The 19862-nt window shown below is 35.9% G+C and overlaps 1 protein-coding gene across 1 annotated transcript in view; it reads left to right on the forward strand.

Annotated features, from left to right (window-relative positions):
• Window positions 1–19862, forward strand: part of LOC138707745 (uncharacterized) — a 559377-nt gene that overhangs the window by 430000 nt on the left and 109515 nt on the right. The window contains exons 17-20 of the mRNA XM_069837610.1: window positions 17085–17240; window positions 17367–17444; window positions 17789–17944; window positions 18072–18149. Of these exons, the coding sequence (XP_069693711.1) occupies window positions 17085–17240; window positions 17367–17444; window positions 17789–17944; window positions 18072–18149 (468 nt within the window). The remainder of the gene's footprint in view (window positions 1–17084; window positions 17241–17366; window positions 17445–17788; window positions 17945–18071; window positions 18150–19862) is intronic.

Here is a 19862-nt window from a genome sequence, read left to right on the forward strand (position 1 = left end):
AGACTATTGATAGAATAGCTGCTTTGGAGTATGACAATATAACTGCATTTTTAAATTTATTGATGTGGCAGAGAAGATTCCTGAGACTTTCACTTATTGCAGTGATTTCTCCATCAAAACTTGTTGTTCCATATCCAAGAGATCTATAAAGTGAGAAGAGACAGCACGTAACACCTGCACCTGCACCTTGTTCCCTGGAGATCAAGGATCCATCGGTGTATAAATGAAGCCAATTTTGTGGAGGGTACCTAATATTAATTGTCTCTAAAGACAATTGTTTCATTATTTCAGTGTTTACTTCTGATTTCAGTATTTCTTGTGTTAAATTTAGATTATACTCTATATTTAATAGTGTTAAAGGGTTTGGTTGAATTTGTAAGTTTTCTTTTAAATTCGGGACCTTGATTTTCTGTTTTAATTCTTGAACCATGGATATGAAACTTTTTTGAGTTTTTAATCTACGGAGAGGACTGTATGAATGCCAATTGTTTCCTGGTAATCTGATAAGTTTTTCATATTGAATCAGTGCTTTTTCTTCTATTATCATTTTGATGCTGTTAATATTAGTGAGGAATCTCATAGAATATATTGGAGTTGTTTTGATTCCACCAGTAATGAGTCTGTGAGCTTGGTTTTGAACACGTTCTATTTCGTTTATGAAATGTGAAGTAATTAAAATTTCTCCGCAGTACGTCAGCACTGGCTGTATAAACATTTTGTATGTGTTCAAAGTATTTCTAGAGCAGCCCCATTTCTTTCCTGCTAGTCTATTCAGAAGGGGGAATCTTTTACGAGCTTTTTCAGAAATGTATTTCAAATGGTTGTTCCATGTTAACTTACTGTCGAAAATAACTCCAAATATATTTGAAATATGTGCAGCGTTAAATAAAATAGTTTTCAGCGTACTATTTCAGACAATTTTATTTTATTAGAGTTGCCGGCAGAATTGGAATGCTATTTTTTGTCGCCTAGCGGTAAATCGCTGAGACGGAAGTTATTTGATCTCCCTCCCCAAACTAAAGCTTCACTGTTTAGGATTTCTCGCATAACTGTAAATTACTGAGGCGAAAACTATTTATCTATTTCTCCCACTCAACTTGACAGTTAAGTGGCGAATATGAAGTGAAATACTTTTCAAAACAGTATTCATTCACGAGTGACTTCAGACAAGCTTTAAGTAAGAGCATTTTCCAATGTTGTGATATTCTAGATAGTTTCTGTGTGTGAATAATGGATCCAGGAGATGAAATGATTATGATTCAAAAAGTAGTGGGTGGTAGGAAATCCAGACTAAAGAGTCCTCGTACACGGAAGCGTAGAACAAAGGAGCATGAACTGAATATAAAATGCTCTCATGGACTTGCAAACTCTTCCTCCAATCCAAAAATTAAAGGAAGTAAGCAGTGTAAAGTGGCAGATTTAACCTTTGATGACATTAGTGTATTTCACAATAAATTTAAGATTTTATGCAAAATAAATCAAGACAAATTAGTTATTAAGTTCATGATCATTACATCACCGAAGCTTAGGGTGGTGAATACCGAATCTTCGAAAAGAAAACAAAATGTGTCAATTAAATACAATATCAGGAAAACAGAAGGACAGATAATCCCAGTTTGTATGTCAAGTTTCCAAGGCATAACTAGTTTCTCAAAGGACCGATTGTCTCTTCTGGCAAAATAGATTCTACTCTACAGGACAGTCATCAAGGGAAAATAGAGGAGGAAATACTGCAGCTAAGAAGCATGAGAAACTTACAATAACAGTTAAAATGACAAAAAGATGTATAAATGCAGAGAGAGCCACTATACTGGAGGAAAATCTAGTAGGAGATATCTGCCTCCAGATCTCTCTATTAAAGAAATGTGGTCAAATTTCTGTGAAAAAAGAAAAAAACTTGGGACTACTTGAGACTTACTCACTCTCGAAGTATAAACATATATTTTACAGTTATTTCAACCTGTCATTTAAAACTCCCCATACTGATTCCTGCTCAACCTGCAAGATAAGCCTATTCCAAATAAAGGCAGAGAAAGACTTGGTAAAAAATGAACTAAGGACCCAATATAGACTACAAAAACTCCGTGCAGACAAGTTTTACAAAATTATGAAAGATGATACTCCAGAAGTAATAAAGACATGTTTCGACTTACAACAAAATCAACCTCTACCGAAATTATCGGTGGGCGAAGTGTTCTACGCAAGACAAGTATGACACTACAACCTCTGTGTTGTGATACATTCAAAAACACAACAAATTAAAGATATTTCATTCTATACTTGGTTGGAGACCCAGTCACCAAGGGGATGTAACTAAATCGCATCTGCATTGCTAGATTTTTATTTAATCTAGAATAAAATCTTCAACTAATGCCCTTTCCACCATTTATCTGTTTTCTTATTCTTGTGCTAGTCAGAACAAGAATAGCATTATCATGGCAACTCTCATGGCTTTTTTTTGGAGCAAAACAATATTTTTACTCGCATTCTTCTTTCTTTCCGATACGCCGTCATAGCTATATGGCTCCAGATCGTGTTTTTGGAAGAATAGAAAAAGACTATAGGAGATTGGAAGACATATTGACCCTAATGACTACCACAAGATGCTAGAAAATCATGGCTCAGTCAAGAATATCAAGAAGGACTGGAAAATCATGGACTTAAAATCGAGTGCTCAAAAGATGATAAGATTGACACTGTCATTTAAGAAGGCTCTGCAGCGAGTGATCACTTACAGTAAAACTTTGGGAAAAGTCGTTATATTTCTGTTACAGTGCAGAACACATATACAGCGTGCCCAGTGGCAGTGTGGTTTCTAAAACCAAGAATTAAAACATGCGGTAGTGTGTTAAACTCCCCTGCTCATCCAGAAGTCAACATGGTGTCAAAAGTAAAAAAGAATGACGTTAAGAAACTCATGCATTATTTCGAAGTAACAGGCGAGGCAAAGAACTTGTACACAACAGTTCTAGCAGATGTGTCCCATCAGACTTTTGTGATAAAATTGTAATTTTGTGTTGACACTAATAATTTTCTTCAATTTTATTGTGTTGTAATGAGATTCATATGAAGATAGACTGCATCTATCGACTTTTGCAAAAATTCTTATATTTTTCAAATCTATATTCATTGTCTCAGAACAAAGAATGCTTCCTGTGAAAATTGTTGTTCTAAAATAAATATTTGTATGTTTAAATTAAAAAAAGTAATTTCTGTAAAATCTTGATTTCGACATCTATCGACTTTTGCAAAAACACTCCTCATTTACTTCGTGTAAAAACAAACAACGAGAAAGCACTGAAAACGTCGTACTTGGTTAGTCATAACCAGACTCTTGATGGTAAACCTCACCCTTGCTGAAACTCTTATGAAAACACTATTAGTGAAGGTAGTGAAGTGCATGGTGGACGAGAAAACTGCAAACTTGATTTCCAGTGTGTCCTTATCAAATAACACTGCATAATCGAATCCAGAATCTATGAAAAGACGTAAAAAACATGATTGCCCGTATCAGCCAAATGAAATTTTCGTTACAACTTGACAAATTCACGGTCTTTGCCAGATTAGCTATGTTAATGATGTTTGTGCGGTATGAATTTTCAGGTTCTTTCATGAAATATTTTGTTCTGCAGCCATTGCCATCCTCTACAAGCGGTACTGAAATGTTTTCTTCTTCATTGAAAACTCGATACCGTGTGACAATTGCATTGATGTGTACACAGATGGCACGAAGGCCATGGTAGGTCCTGTTGCTGGCGCTGTTACAAGGATCAAGAAAGTTTTAAAAACTGAACAAGTAGTCACTGTGTACTACACCGACACGCCCGTTATTAAAGCAGGTACTAGACAACGCCGTTAAAATTATCAACTTTGTTAAGGTACAACCTTCGCAGTGTAGGCTACTTAAAATCCTGTGTGAAGATATGGGTAGTATATCCAAGTCATTGTTAGTAATATTACACACAGAAGTGCGATGGTTGCCGCGTGGTAAAACGGTTACCTAATTACATGAAATTCGAAAGGAAGTTTCTTCACTTTTGAATTACCAGAACAGTTTGCTAGCAGAATATTTGAATGTTCAGGAATGGTTGTACAAATTATGTTACTTGGCAGACATTTTTCAAAAATGAATTCAGCACATAAATACAAGGTAAACGGAAGGCTATATTCGATGCTGATGACGAAATTGTCGCACTGAAGAAAAGATAGCGTTCTACTTAGAAAGCGTCGACAATAAGGATCTTACGTTTATCATTGACTTCAAACTTTATAGAAGAAAATAACATAACAATGAATGTCTCACTCATAGCAATAATGAAAGAACACCTTGACAATTTGCTTCAAAATATGAATTCATACTTTCCAAGGGACACTCAGGAATCGATTCTAAAGAAATATGAGTGGATTGTAGATCCATTTCCAGTGATGTCAAAACCAACAGTCCTCACTGCTTCAGATATGAGGTTCTTATAGACATGGTTTCGAACAGCCACTGTCAGGCATAATTTAAAAGCAATCCATTTCCCGAATTTTGGGCTAAGTTAGGGGAAGATCTTTTGATATTAAGTTCAAAAGCTAAATTTCTCTCACTGCCTTTTGATACTGGGTACCTCAGTGAAACGACATTTTCGAGGTACACGGCTACAAAAAAAAAATATCGAACTTGTTTGGACACAGAAGACGATATTCGTCCTCAACTGACTTCTATGACACCGCACATCGACAAACTCTGTCGCAAGAAACAGGCACATTCTTCACATTAAATTCGGGTGTACACATAACATTGTAACATTTTTTAAATATCTTAACTACTTGTTAATATCATTTTGTAGATTTAAACAAATTATATCCAGTACTTTTTTACAATTGTTTCCTTTATTATATATATATATATATATATATATGTTTACATTTTAGTTTTATCTGTCTACGTCCTATGAAGAATATGGAATGTAGACGGATAAAACTAAAGTGTAAACAATTCTCGGGGCTCCACGAGAAACTTTTGCCTCAAAAATGGCTCCGTGGCTGAAAAATTTTGGGAACCACTGACCTAACCTAATCTCTCAATGATTTGATTTTAAGAAACTAGCTTTTTATCTGTAAGTAAGTGGAACGCTCGGAAGTGAGGTGTATGTGGTGCCCCTCACTGCTGCCTACCACTCCTAACCGATCTCATCTCTGACTGCACTTCACAGCAAATTTCGATCATTATTTTGGGTGTGAGATTTGAGTCAGCACTCACTTCCTTTCCGTTACGATATCTGTGAGTAGTCTAGTATCCAAGAATGTCAATACATTTCTACTTTAACGTGGTAATGTTATAGTAAAAAAATTACAATAATTTTAAAAATAAAACCCATTCAGTAACAGATCACACGGTTTATTATTTTAAAATGTTTATTACTCTTACAGCTAGGAAAACAGACTGGAAATCTAATCAGTATATTCAAATATGAATGGCTTTACAATTATCACGCAGAAAAACTCAACCAAATACTAACATGCGAGAACTGATCAAAATAGTTTGGTTGCTTTCAAATGTAATTGCTATTCTGAAGCAAAAATGAATATGATTGAAATTATCTACTTTGTGTATCAAGTGTAAAAAATGTGCAAATAACATTATTGTCTTCAAACAAAATTAAAAAAAATGTATCCAAATAACCTTAGAAAATAATAGGTTCAAAATGTACCCAAACACTATAACTTGAATAAAAATTAGATCAGTGAAACAAGTGTTAAACACGAATGAGTACAACTTTCAGTCATTTCAGTTGTTATGAACACCATCTAGGATTTTGCAGAGTTATGACGATTGTAGGTTGAGTAGTGAAAGTATAACTGGGCTGGGTAAAAAGGGGTAGACATCTTGAAAAAATCTCTCCTCTGCCTTTATCCAAAAAAACTGTTCTGTCCAGATTCGGGTCATATCCTTATCGAAAACAATAAAGACAGAAGATCAAACATCTCGACCACCGATCAAGTAAAAAGCATATAATAATTTTTTTTTTCTTTTGTATTTATCAGAAGGAAACAGGGACTGAAATATGAACTGTTTAATAGCAAAGGCAGGGAGAATTCTTAAACACCTTAGCTATTCGACCTGGGTTGTCAACAAATATTCATCACTTTTCACTTGCGGGAAATGGACATTATTACACCACTGGCAAGTGTAACAGAGTAAAGACACTTAGAAACAAAAACTTGCTTCCATTCGCAGAATTTTTCTCTAGCTTACGTTGTGGGAAGAAGACAAATACTTCACATTTGTAGAAAATAAAAACCAACAATTATGCATCGTTACATTGAATAAAGAAGACAGCCATCTATGATGAACTCTGTGGTGCCTCATGTGTTAGTGATCTGGACGCCCATGTGTTATTTCATTTATTTCGAGCAGATGAGACGAGGGAACAGTAATAATATAATATTTTATTATTATCTGTGTAAAAAAAATATAAAGTATCAGAAACGCTTTCTATAAAATTTCAAAACAAGCAGCATTTAAAATTAAATGGCTGAGTTGTGCTCTATCATGCACCTTGTATGTCGAATGTTTCTCTAGTGTTTTTTCTTTAATCAAGTTATTTTACGACGCCCTCTCAACTGCTGTATTCATCTAGCATATGAGTGACATGAAGGTGATGATGTTAGCAAGATGAGTGCAGGGTCCAGCTCCGAAATTTAAGTAGCACTACCTCTTCATGTATTGAGGGAAAATCCCGGAATAACTCAATAAGGAAAACTGTCCAAACAAGGATCTGACCCCAGGCCAAGATGTTTTACTATCAGACATGATAACCATTACTCCACATCGGTGAACTTCTCCACTCTTACTTCTGAAGAAATATTTCACATGTATTCCATTGGCAGTTTTTGAGAAAAACTTTCAATTTACAAGAGGCATCAACAAAACCCTTATGATGCATATCCTGCTTACGGTTTACACAAACAAGCCATGTGATTATGTATTTCATTGTGAAGACCTTTGTTGTCTTGTTAGCTTGAATTTTTGGCTGTAGTTCTGTTTAATGAAATTAGAGTGTATTAGATTAAAATAAAATAGTGAATAAGCCCTAATTTAGTAATACTAATAAGTCTCAACCTGAAAATATATGTAGAATGTAAAAGCCACACAACTCGTATAATCAGCTTGTAGGCCATAGGTGGTCATACGTCCATTAAAATATGTGAACATCTTTTTTTGCGAAAATTTGTCCCTCTCTCCTGAATGATATCTTCGGAACATGTTTTTGTTCCCCATATTAAAGTTAGGAAATGAAAAACAAAACTTGAAATACTAACAGTTATTCCATTATAAATCCCAGTCGCCATCATTGTTGGTCACATAGGAATATGCTACATTAACACATTATGAAGCGACACTGAATGCTTTAAATGTTCTTAAGCCAATTCATAATATGAGCAATCTGTGACCTACAAACATTAATGAACCTCAACTCTTTGATCAGATTATAAACTATTTTTAAAATATTCTCCATTGCAAAGAAAATATGATTTCAAAGAAATATGTCGATGCTACGAGATGGCACAGTGCTTCAATTTTTCACTTTCAAAAAAATGAAATGCTGTAGAAGCGATTTCACTTTTCTTACACATGCTGAAAACTCTATTTAAAAGAACTTCATCGAAAGGTTTAAAGCTAAATTGCACTACGATGATCACTCTCTGCCAATTCGATTCAAATGTAAGCACAACTTAAATGATATCTAATGCTACCTATCTAATCACTAAAGCAATGAAAAGGGACCAGTTAAAGCTAGTGATGGTACCGAGTATAGCTATAGTGGTTGGAATTGTGTGACCGTCCCCAACAACTTGACATAAGGAGCATACAGTATGTACTGTCGCAGCTATACCCTGTACCATCACTACCTTTAACTGATACCTTTTCAAAGCCCTATATTAAGCACTGATGCATTCAATATTGACAAGGCTCCCAATGAAAAATTATGTGCTTAATAGTGTACTTTTGGGTTGAAAGTTTTATATTTTAAAATTCTTTCTGAATACCATGTTACATTGTTGTCTTTTACACTTTTAGCATAGAGAGGGGAGAGACTATGTGACTATATAAGTAATTGTAGATGTGTTTCAAGGTTTCAGATATATCTTACTCTTGTCCTGACTGCCTACAAATTTGGGCAGCAAATGACAACATAAAAGAATAAAGACGTATATAGCTTCCAAATATATGTATGTTATTTCTTATTCTGAAAATATTTATTCTTGAAACTTACAATATTAAAACTCATTCTACGAACCGAGACAAATTCAGGAAGCAGTTGCGTCGAACCAGCTGTATGACACAAATGGATACAGTCATTGAAGAAAGAAGCTTCCATTTCCCTCATAAGTCAGAAGTGAATTCAATAATTTTTCATATTGTGCTGGTGTACTTGAACTTAATATTCAATTTGGGTAGGTGTTCCTAACACTAGAACTATTGGAGACAGTACATGTCTACACTCTCATAAACATGTGGTTCCACTTTCCACTTGGAAATATTATAAAATAAAAATGGAAAGATATTTATTGCTAAGCGGGATGAAGTTACAGGAGAATGGAGAAAGTTACACACCACAGAACTGCACGCATTGTATTCTTCACCTGACATAATTAGGAACATTAAATCCAGACGCTTGAGATGGGCAGGGCATGTAGCACGTATGGGCGAATCCAGAAATGCATATAGAGTGTTAGTTGGGAGACAGGAGGGAAAAAGACCTTTAGGGAGGCCGAGACGTAGATGGGAGGATAATATTAAAATGGATTTGAGGGAGGTGGGGTATGATGATAGAGACTGGATTAATCTTGCACAGGATAGGGACTGCTGGCGGGCTTATGTGAGGGCGGCAATGAACCTTCGGGTTCCTTAAAAGCCATTTGTAAGTAAGTAAGTATTTACCCACATTATCTTATAACGCATTATTGCAGTCACAATATAGGGAGTGAAGAATGTCCTCCCATTTCTCCCCATCCTTTGCCAATGTAGCATTTCCTTCCTATACCCCCAGCTTCTACACCATTTTGCCATTATGCATCGGGACATCATGAATGCAAACATCACCATTAAAACGGAATACACAGTTTATATCATGGCATAAAAAGATTTCTTTCAACAGTAATCAGCATCACAGTACTGTCTCACTTTGGCCTAGATTAAGTGGCGCAACACATTTGCATCAGACGTCATGAAGTAAAACTTTTCAATTCAAACTCAGTACTCTGTTACATACTGGATTTTGAATACTAAACTCTCACAATGGGAAGGAAAAGGCTAATTCTGATTTCCCGGTCTCTGATCATGTCAAAAACTCTGAGATAACTGATATTTACAAATCGTCGTTGAACTTATTAAACAGCCTATGCGGCAGTGTACAACATACACATGAATCACATTTCTGTGCCATTCCTTAGAGATTCACAGGTTCGGTTATGTGAGGTTAGGTTAGGTAAGGTTAGTTCAGGCTTTTGATATGCCATGTAAGAAGGGTCATATTCTTATACAATTGCCAATATATGCAAAGCATAGCAAAAGCATAATCTAACTTAACCTAATGTAACCAGTCACTGATTCGAACATAAGAGATTTTTCGTAATGTTCAATCAGTGTTGGGTTAGGTTAGATTAGGATTTTGGAATTCCTTGACAATTGTGATGATATGGAAGGCATAGTAAAACTTTAAACTAACCTAACCTAACCTCTCATTGATTCGATGTTACGAAACTAGCTTTCTATCTGTAAGTGGAACACTCGGAAGTGAGGTGCATGTGGTGCCCCTCGCTGCTGCCTACCACTCCTAACCGATCTCACCTCTGACTGTACTTCACAGCAACTTTCGACCATTATTTTGGGTGCAAAATTTGTGTCCGCACTCAGTTCTTTTCCCTTACGATATCTGTGGCTCGTCTAGTATCCAAGAATGTCAATACATTTGTACTTTAACGTGGTAACACTATAGTAAAGAAAGTACAATAATTTAAAAATAAAACCCACTTAGTAACAGCTCACTCCGTTTATTACTTTAAAATTTGTATTACTCTTCCAGCTAGGAAAACTCATCCAAATACTAATATGCGAGAATTGATCATAATAGTTTGGGTGCTTTCAAATGAAATTGCGATTCTGAAGGAAAAATGAATATAATTGGAATTATCTACTTTGTGTGTCATGTGTAAAATGTGAAAACAACATAATTTCAAGGGAAAAATTGTTCCAGGGCCAGGTATCGATCCCGGGACATCTGGTTGAATGTACCAGCGCTCTTACCAACTGAGCTACCCGGGGAACTCCACCCGACACCGTCTCAACTTTTCCCTTTATTTCCACACAACTCGCGTGGGCTGAGGAAACACTAGAGGCCCACATCGAGGGCTCACAATCTCTGCATGACTTGGAATTGTGGTTTTCTGTTAACGTACACAGTGACATACACATTATACAAATCTACTCTTTCAGGTAAAGCTCCCTGTAGAGCAGATTTGAATAATTTCAAGGGAAAAAGTGTTCCGGGCCTGGGTATCGATCCTGGGACCTCTGGTTGAACATACCAGCGCTATTAACAACTGAGCTACCCAGGAACTCAACCCGACACCGTCTCAACTTTTGAGACTAGATTTGTATAATGTATACGTCACTGTGTACGTTAACAGAAAACCACAATTCCAAGTCACACAGAGATTGTGTGCACTCGATTTGGGTCTCTGGCGTTTCGTCAGCCCACGCGAGTTGTGTGGATATAAAGGGAAAAGTTGAGACAGTGTCGGGTGGAATTTCCGGGCAGCTCAATTGGTAAGAGAACTGGTACGTTCAACCAGAGGGCACGGGATCGATACCCGGCCCCGGAACAATTTTTCCCTTGAAATTATTCAAATCTGCTTCACAGGGAGCTTTACCTGAAAGACTAGATTTGTGAAAATAACATTATTGTCTTGATTCAAAATTTTAAACAAGTATTCAAATTACATTAAAAAATAATGGGTTCAAAATGTACCCAGTTATTATACCTTGAATAAAAATTAGATCAATAAAACAAGTGTTAAACACGAATGAGTACAACTTTCAGTCATTTTAGTTGTTATGAACGCCAAGTAGGATCTTGCAGAGTTATGATGATTGTAGATGGAGTAGTAACAGTATCATAAAAGTGCTGTGTAGACAACTTGAACAATACTCTGCCCTCGCTTTCTCCACAAAAAAAGAAAAAAAAACCTGTTCCGTCAAGATTGCGATAATATCCTTATCGAAAATAATAAAGACAGAAGATCAAACATCTCAACCACTGATCAAGTACAAAGCATATAATAATATATATATATATATTTTTTGTATTTATCAGAAGGAAACAAGGACTAAAATATGAATTGTTTAATAGCAGAGGCAGGGAGAATTCTTAAACACCTTAGCTATTCGACCTGGGTTGTCAACAAATATTCATCACTTTTCACTTGCGGGAAATGGACATTATTACACCACTGGCAAGTGTAACAGAATAAAGACACTTAGAAACAAAAACTTGCTTCCATTCGCAGAATTTTTCTCTAGCTTACGTTGTGGGAAGAAGACAAATACTTCAGATTTGTAGAAAATAAAAACCAACTATTATGTATCGTTACATTGAATAAAGAAGGCAGCCATCTATGATGAACTCTGTGGTGCCTCATGTGTTAGTGATCTGGACGCCCATGTGTTATTTCATTTATTTCGAGCAGATGAGACGAGGGAACAGTAATAATATAATATTTTATTATCATCTGTGTAAAAAATATATACATTATCACAAGCGCTTTCTATAAAATTTCGAAACAGGCAGCATTTAAAATTCAAATGGCTGAATTGTGGTCTATCACGCACCTCGTATGTTGAATGTTTCTCTAGTGTTTTTTCTTTAATCAAGTTATTTTACAACACCCTCTCAACTGCTGTATTCATCTAGTATGTGAGTCACATGAAGGTGATAATATTAGCAAGATGAGTGCAGGGTCCAGCTCCGTAATTTTAGTAGCACTTCCTCTTCATGCGTTGAGGGAAAAACCCGGTATAACTCAATGGAGAAAACTTTCCAAACAAGCATTTGACCCCAGGGCAAGAAGTTTCACTATCAGACATGTTAACCGTTACTCCTCCACATCGGTGAACTTCTCCACTCTTATTTCTGAAGAAATATTTCACATGTATCCACTGGCAGATTTTCATAAAAGCTTTCAATTTACAAGAGGCATCAAGAAAACCCTTATGATGCACATCCTGCTTACAGTTTACACAATCCAAGCCATGTGGTTATGTGTTGCATTGTGAAGACCTTTGTTGGCTTGTTAGCTTGAACTTTTGGCTGTAGTTCTGTTTAGTGAAATCAATGTGTATTAGATTAAAATAAAATACTGAATAAGCCCTAATTTAGTAACACTAATAAGCCTCCAACTTAAAATACATGGAGAATGAGAAAGCCATACAACAAGAATTATCACCTTGTAGGCCACAGGTCGTCATATGTCCATTAAAATATGTGAACATCATTTTTCGCGAAAATTTGTCCCACTCTCCCGAATGAGGTCTTCGGAACATGTTTTTGTTCCCCATATTAAAGTTAGAAAAAAAAAAAAAAACTTAAAATACGATCTGTTATTCCATTATAAATATCAGTCTCCATTATTGTTAGTCACAGAGGAATCTGCTACGTTTACAACATATGAAGTGACACTGAATGCATTAAATGTTCTTAAGCCAATTCATAATATGAAGCAATCTGCGACCTACAAACATTAATGAACCTCAATTCAGATTATAACTTATTTAAAAAATATTCTCATTTGCAAACAAAATATGATTTCAAAAACTATTTTGATGCTACGAGGTGGCATAGTGCTTCATATTTCACTTTCAGAAACATGAAATGCTGTAGAAGCGATTTCACTTTTCTTACACCTGCCGAAAACACCATTTAAAAGAACTTCATCGAAAATTTTAAAGGTATATTGCACTACGCTGATCACTTTTTGCCAATTCGATTTAAATGTAAGCACAAATTAAATGATATCTAATGCTACCTACCTAATGACTAGGGCAAAGGAAAGGGAGCAGTTAAAGCTAGTGATGGTACCGAGTATAGCCGAAGCGGGTGTAATGGGGTGACCTTCCCCAACAACTTGAAGTAAGCAGAGGTAGTCTCTATGCTGCTTATGTCAAATTGTAGGGGAAATTCTGCCCATTCCACCAGCCACAGCTATACTCGGTACCATCACTACTTTTAACTGATCCCTTTTCAAAGGCCTACAAATAACCAATGATGCAGTCAATATTGGCAAGGCTCCCAATGAGAAAATTATGTGCTTAATAGTGTACTTTTGGGTTGAAAGTTCTACATTTTAAAATTCTTTCCGAATACCATGATACATTGTTGTCTTTACACTTTTAGCACAGAGAGGGGAGAGACTATGCAACTATATAAGTAATCGTAGATGTATTTCAAGGTTTCAGGCATATCTTACTCTTGTCCTGACTGCCTACAAATTTGGGCAGCAACTGACGATTTTACAATAAACACGATTGCTTCGTGCTATATTGGCATTAATATTTGCATTATGTTAACTGCAGTATTAAAGAATAAAGATGTATATAGTTTCCAAATACATGTATGTTTTTTCCTATTCTGTAAATATTTATTCTTGAAACTTACAACATTTAGAACTCATTCTATGGACCGAGACAAATTCAGCAAGCAGTTGCCTCGAACCAGCTGTATGACACAATTGGATACAGTCACTGAAGAAAAAAGTTCCCATTTCCTTCTTAAGTCATAAGTGAATTCAATAATTTTTCATGTTGTGCTGGTGTACCCCAACTTAATATTCAATCTGGGTAGCTGTCTCCAACACTAAGAACCAATGCATACAAGTCTACATACTCATAAACGTGTGGTTCCTCTTTCCACTTGCAAATATTACAATATAAAAATGGAAATATATTTATCCACATTTTCTTATGACGCGTTATTGCAGTTACAATATACTGAGTGAAGAATGTCCTTCCATTTCTTCCCATCCTTGTGTCACTGTAACATTTCCTTCCTATACCCCCAGCTTCTACACCATTTTGCCATTATGCATCGGGACATCATGAATGAAAACATCACCATTAAAACGGAAAACACAGTTGATATTATGACATAAAAAGATTTCTTTCAACAGTAATCAGCATTGCAGTACTGTCTCACTTTGGCCTTGATTAAGTGGCGCAATGCACCTGCATCAGACGTCATGAAAGGAAAACTTTTCAATTCAAACTCAGTACTGTACTCTGTTACATACTGGATTTTGAATATTAAACTGTCACAATGGGAAGGAAAAGGCTAATTATGGTTTCCCGGTCTCTGATCATGTCAAAAACCCTGAGATAACGTATATTTACAAATTGTAGTTGAACTTATTATACATCCTATGCGGCAGTGTACAACATACACATGAATCACATTTCCGTGCCATTCCTTAGAGACTGACAGGTTCGGTTATATTAAGTTAGGTTAGGTAAGGTTAGTTCAGGCTTTTGATATGACTTATTCTTAGACAATTGCCAATATGTTTAAAGCATAGCAAAAGCATAATCTAACGTAACCTAACTTAATCTTACCTAATATAACCACTCACTGATTCGAACATAAGAGATTTTTCGTAATGTTCAATCAGAGTTGGGTTAGTTTAGATTAGGATTTTCGCATGCCTTGCAAGGAAGGGCACATTCCTTCACAATTGTGATTATATGGAAAGCATAGTAAAACCTTAAACTAACCTAACCTACCCTCTAATTGATTCAATGTTACGAAACTAGCTTTTTATCTGTAAGTAAGTGGAATGCTCGGAAGTGAGGTGTATGTGGTGCCCCTCACTGCTGCCTACCACTCCTAAATAATCTCATCTCTGACTGCACTTCGCAGCAACTTTCGACCATCATTTTGGGCGTGAAATTGTAGTCCACACTCAGTTCTTTTTTCCTTACGATATCTGTGAGCCGTCTAGTCTCCAAGACTGTCAATACATTTGTACTATAATGTGGTAACGCTATAGTAAAGAAATTGTAATAATTTAAAAATCAAACCCACTTAGTAACAGCCCACTACTTTTATTATTTTAAAATCTCTGTTACTCTTCCAGCTAGGAAAACAGACTGGAAAAATAATCAGTGTATTCAAATATGAATAGCTTTGCAAGGATCACGAAGAAAAACTCATCCAAATACTAATATGCGAGAATTGATCAAAATAATTTGGTTGCTTTCAAATGAAATTGCGATTCTGAGGTAAAAATGAATATGATTGAAATTATCTACTTTGTGTGTGAAGTGGAAAAAATGTGCAAATAACATTATTGTCTTCAAACAAAATTAAGAAGAAAAAAAAAAAAAAAAAAAAAAAGATATTCAAATTACCTTAGAAAATAATAGGATCAAAATGTACCCAGTCTCTATAACTTGAATAAAAATTAGATCAGTAAAACAAGTGTTAAACACGAATGAATACAACTTTCAGTCATTATAGTTGTTATGAACGACATCTAGGATTTTGCAGAGTTATAATGATTGTAGGTAGTGTAGTGACAGCAAAAACCTGTTGCGTCCAGATTGGGATCATATCCTTATCAAAAACAATAAAGACAGAAGATCAAACATCTCGACCATGGATCAAGTACGAAGCATATAATCATGGATAAATATATAATAGGATGCGAAATTGCAGTCAGCACGATCTAGATGCGGTATTCTGAAATAAGGTGATCAGTGCCTGACGTCGTAGGTGGTAAATCATAGAACTACGTGAGAACCAGCGTTCTCCACTTTCCAATACGAAGTAGTCAGAACATTGGCCGATGACCAGCCAACAGCGTTATGAAGGCAAGATGGATGCCAGAAAAATGCAAAAGATTCGAGGAAGATGCTCAGCGCCTGGATGCAAGACTGTTAATACTGTGGGAGGGAAGCATTTTTTCTATTTTCCTCAGGAACCTATGAGGTAAGCTTTAGTATTATTATTGTGTCCTGTATAGCCTAAACCTTACACTCGAAAACAATGTACTTTTTGGTGAAGTAGGTTAGACGAGCTGTGCATTGCTTTCTGCTAATTTATTTAGGATTATAGTAGGAGTATAAATTTAGATGGTTCCGAAATTCAGTCAAACTGTAATGAAATGTGAAATATTGACGAAAAAGAGCAAGAAGGCTGAAAATGAAACCTCGTAAACCTGAATTGTAGCATTAGGCCACATGGCTGCAAACTAAAACCAAGTGGTTTTCAGTATAAACATCTCACAGTTATGGAAAATAAAATTATGCCTTCTTTGATATAGTTAGCCATTCTGGAGAAATTCTCAATCATGTGTAATAATAATAATAATAATAATAATAATAATAATAATAATAATAATAATAATAATAATAATAATAAGCTTAGGCCTAATATTTAATTTAGTTTGTACCCAATATCTGTTGCTGCTACCAGTTTTGCTATGGTCACTCACCACCTAGTGATGCGCATTAGTCATCTCTTAAAATAACACAAATGCAGCAGATAAATTATTATTTTTTTCCCCAATTTTTGCATGATTTCTATTCAATATTTCTTCTACTTTATCTCATTAGTAATTGTAATCCATTGCTTTAGGTGTTGGAAGTGGCTCCGATTTTGTGGGCTAGAGGACCGGTATCGAGTTGCCGCAGATGCCACACACAGGTTGAAAATCTGAATGGACCACTTCATTGAGTCTGACTATTATAGCTCTTCACAAAAAGTGATACTTAAGCAAACTGCAGTGCCCAATGTTCATGCTAATGGATTAGTGGTGCCATCAAACCCTAAAATCCGGAGCCCACCATCTAGCCCAGTTATGCCTCAAGCGACCTTATCACCGGGGTCTACCCCAACTTTCAGGCATCACAAGACTTTGCGGACGTATGCTAGGAGGGCGAAGATTGATTCTGCAGCTGCTGAAGGTAATTAGTACACTAGCAATGTTTTTATGTCATTCATGTTTAAAATTTCCGATTTCATTACTCTTTTCTTTATTTTCAGGTACGCGTAGTCTCATAGGTTTACAAGCTGCAACTGAGCAGGCTGCAGGCTTGGCATCTATGCCTCAAACAATTCCTGCACCTATGAGTACTCCAGCTTCAAAGATTACTGCTTCGATGGCATATGCCGGGATGAATAAAGATGCATGCCAACAAGGTAATTCTTCCACTTAGTCAAGTTTATGGATTTCAAGGAATGCCTTAGTTTCTCATCAGCTGTTCTTACATTACATGTTTCAAAATACATAATTAATTATGTTTCGCTTTTTTGTTATTATTACAGGGAACAGTATGATTGGTGAACAGCTGAGGGGCTATCAGCAAACATCGCTCCTATTCAATGTGGTTCCCACAGCTGAAGGTAAGCGATACTGTCTTGTGAGCCTGGTAACATGCTAGTAATCATTTAAGTAAATTGCCCCCTGCCATAGTCTGCAGTTTTCATACTTCATTCTTTTACAGCAGCAAATAATAACAAATCCTCTTAACTACAGGGCAGGGTGTTTATTTTGTTATATATTACAACTGATATCCTAACAAGTCTCCCTGGCACGATGTACACCATTATTCCCTATTACTGACTTACCAACACCTCTGCTGATGATCCCTTTCTGTTTGTATCAGTTGTCTTCTATGGCCCAACGATGTATTCATGTCATTCATGTTTAAAATTTCCGATTTCATTACTCTTTTCTTTATTTTCAGGTACGCGTAGTCTCATAAGTTTACAAGCTGCAACTGAGCAGGCTGCAGGCTTGGCAGCTATGCCTCAAACAATTCCTGCTCCTATGAGTACTCCAGCTTCAAAGATTACTGCTTCGACGGCATATGCCGGGATGAATAAAGATGCATGCCAACAAGGTAATTATTCCATTTAGTCAAGTTTATGGATTTCAAGGAATGTCTTAGTTCCTCATCAGCTGTTCTTATATTACATGTTTCAAAATACATAATTAATTATGTTTCGTTTTTTTTGTGATTATTACAGGGAACAGTATGATTGGTGAACAGCTGAGGGGCTATCAGCAACCATCGCTCCTATTCAATGTGATTCCCACAGCTGAAGGTAAGCGATACTGTCTTGTGAGCCTGGTAACATGCTAGTAATCATTTAAGTTAATTGCCCCCCGCCATATGTCTGCAGTTTTCATACTTCATTCGTAAAGTAGCGAATAATAACAAATCCTCTTAACTACAGGGCAGGGTGTTTATCTTGTTATATATCGATCGTCCAGTTCAAAAGTGCGACAACTCAAAAATTGCCATTTTTTAGTTATTTATACTACTGAAAGCCCCTTTCGGAGCTCTTTCCGATTCAATATTGAGATAAGTCATATTTACAACCAAAAAGAATAAAAACGAAATAAACTGCTTTAGAAGTAATTATAACTATGGACTTTATTAATCCATTATTACTACATTTCGAAATCTATTAATAATGAACTGGAAGATCGTGATATACTCGTCCTGAATACTGACTCATTTCTAATTGTCGTGGTTATGAACCAGAAATCTGTCCCTTTTTAGGGGATTTATTTGAAACTTTCAACTGAAGATATCTCAAAACTTGTTTTTTTGAGTTGTCGCACTTTTGAACCAGACGATCGATATTGCAGCTGATATCCTGACAAGTCTCCCTGGCACGAAGTACACCATCATTCCCTCTTACTGACTCCTCTTTAATATCCCAACACCTCTGCTGATTATCCCTTTCTGTTAGTGTCAGTTGTCCTCTATGGCCCAGCCTATTAGCAAAAAAATATTTTATATTACATTACAACGAACAATTCAGATTAACACAATCAAATTTGTTGCAGCATTAAACTTTTGGATTGTTACTATTACTTAACATTTATATGAGTTATAATTTACACAGTTAAGAGCAGTTTGAAATGAATGGAGCACAAAGTCTGTTCAATTCTTGCTTCAATTTAATTTATCATTTATTTCCTTAGATACTGACATGAATACATCCATGATGGAACAGTTTCCTTCAGCTTCAGCTACACCTCCTTCCAAACTTGGTAAATATTGATCACATTTTGATGTATTGTCAATTTTGTAGTATGTTATATAGCCTATCCATAGCTTGCATGCCTTTTGTTAGGCCTACTTTAACTTAACAAGGCTAAAGGTGTTGTCACATTTCATTTTTTATTTAAAATAGTTCCCAGCAATTAGATTAATCTGAAGTTAATTTCGTAATCTTTAGGTCCTGGTGTTGCAAAACGAAAACTTTTCTCCAGTCCTCACTTCTCATCTTCACCCAGGAGCAACAAACTAAAAATGGCAGCTCTGAAAGCAAAGGTGAAGAGACTGGAGAAAAAATTGCAACAAGTCGAAGAAGACAGAATTTGGGATCAAGTTGGAAGGAGAAGGGAGCCAATGGCCACATCATCTCAACTGCCAACAATTGTTCAAAAGATATACGAGGCACAGGTGCAGATTGGAAAAATTCATAAACATGGATATAGATGGAGTGACGTCATGAAAGATTTTTCTTTGTCATTATTTTATCACAGTCCTAAAGGGTATAATTTTATGGAAAAACTTTTCCTATTGCCCAGTATCAAGACACTTCAAAGTTATCAGAACAAAATAGACATTCAGCCAGGTCTGATGCAGCCTGTTTTGACAACTCTTAAGCCACTTGCTGCAGGGCCTCTGTCTGACAGATCAGAGAATGTATGTTCACTGATCATTGATGAAATTGCCATATGTCAGCAGTTGCATTATGACTCTAAATCTGATATGATTAAGGGTTTTGCTGACGATGGAA

Source organism: Periplaneta americana, chromosome 10 (genome assembly GCF_040183065.1).
Source record: "Periplaneta americana isolate PAMFEO1 chromosome 10, P.americana_PAMFEO1_priV1, whole genome shotgun sequence".
NCBI classification, from domain to species: domain Eukaryota; kingdom Metazoa; phylum Arthropoda; class Insecta; order Blattodea; family Blattidae; genus Periplaneta; species Periplaneta americana.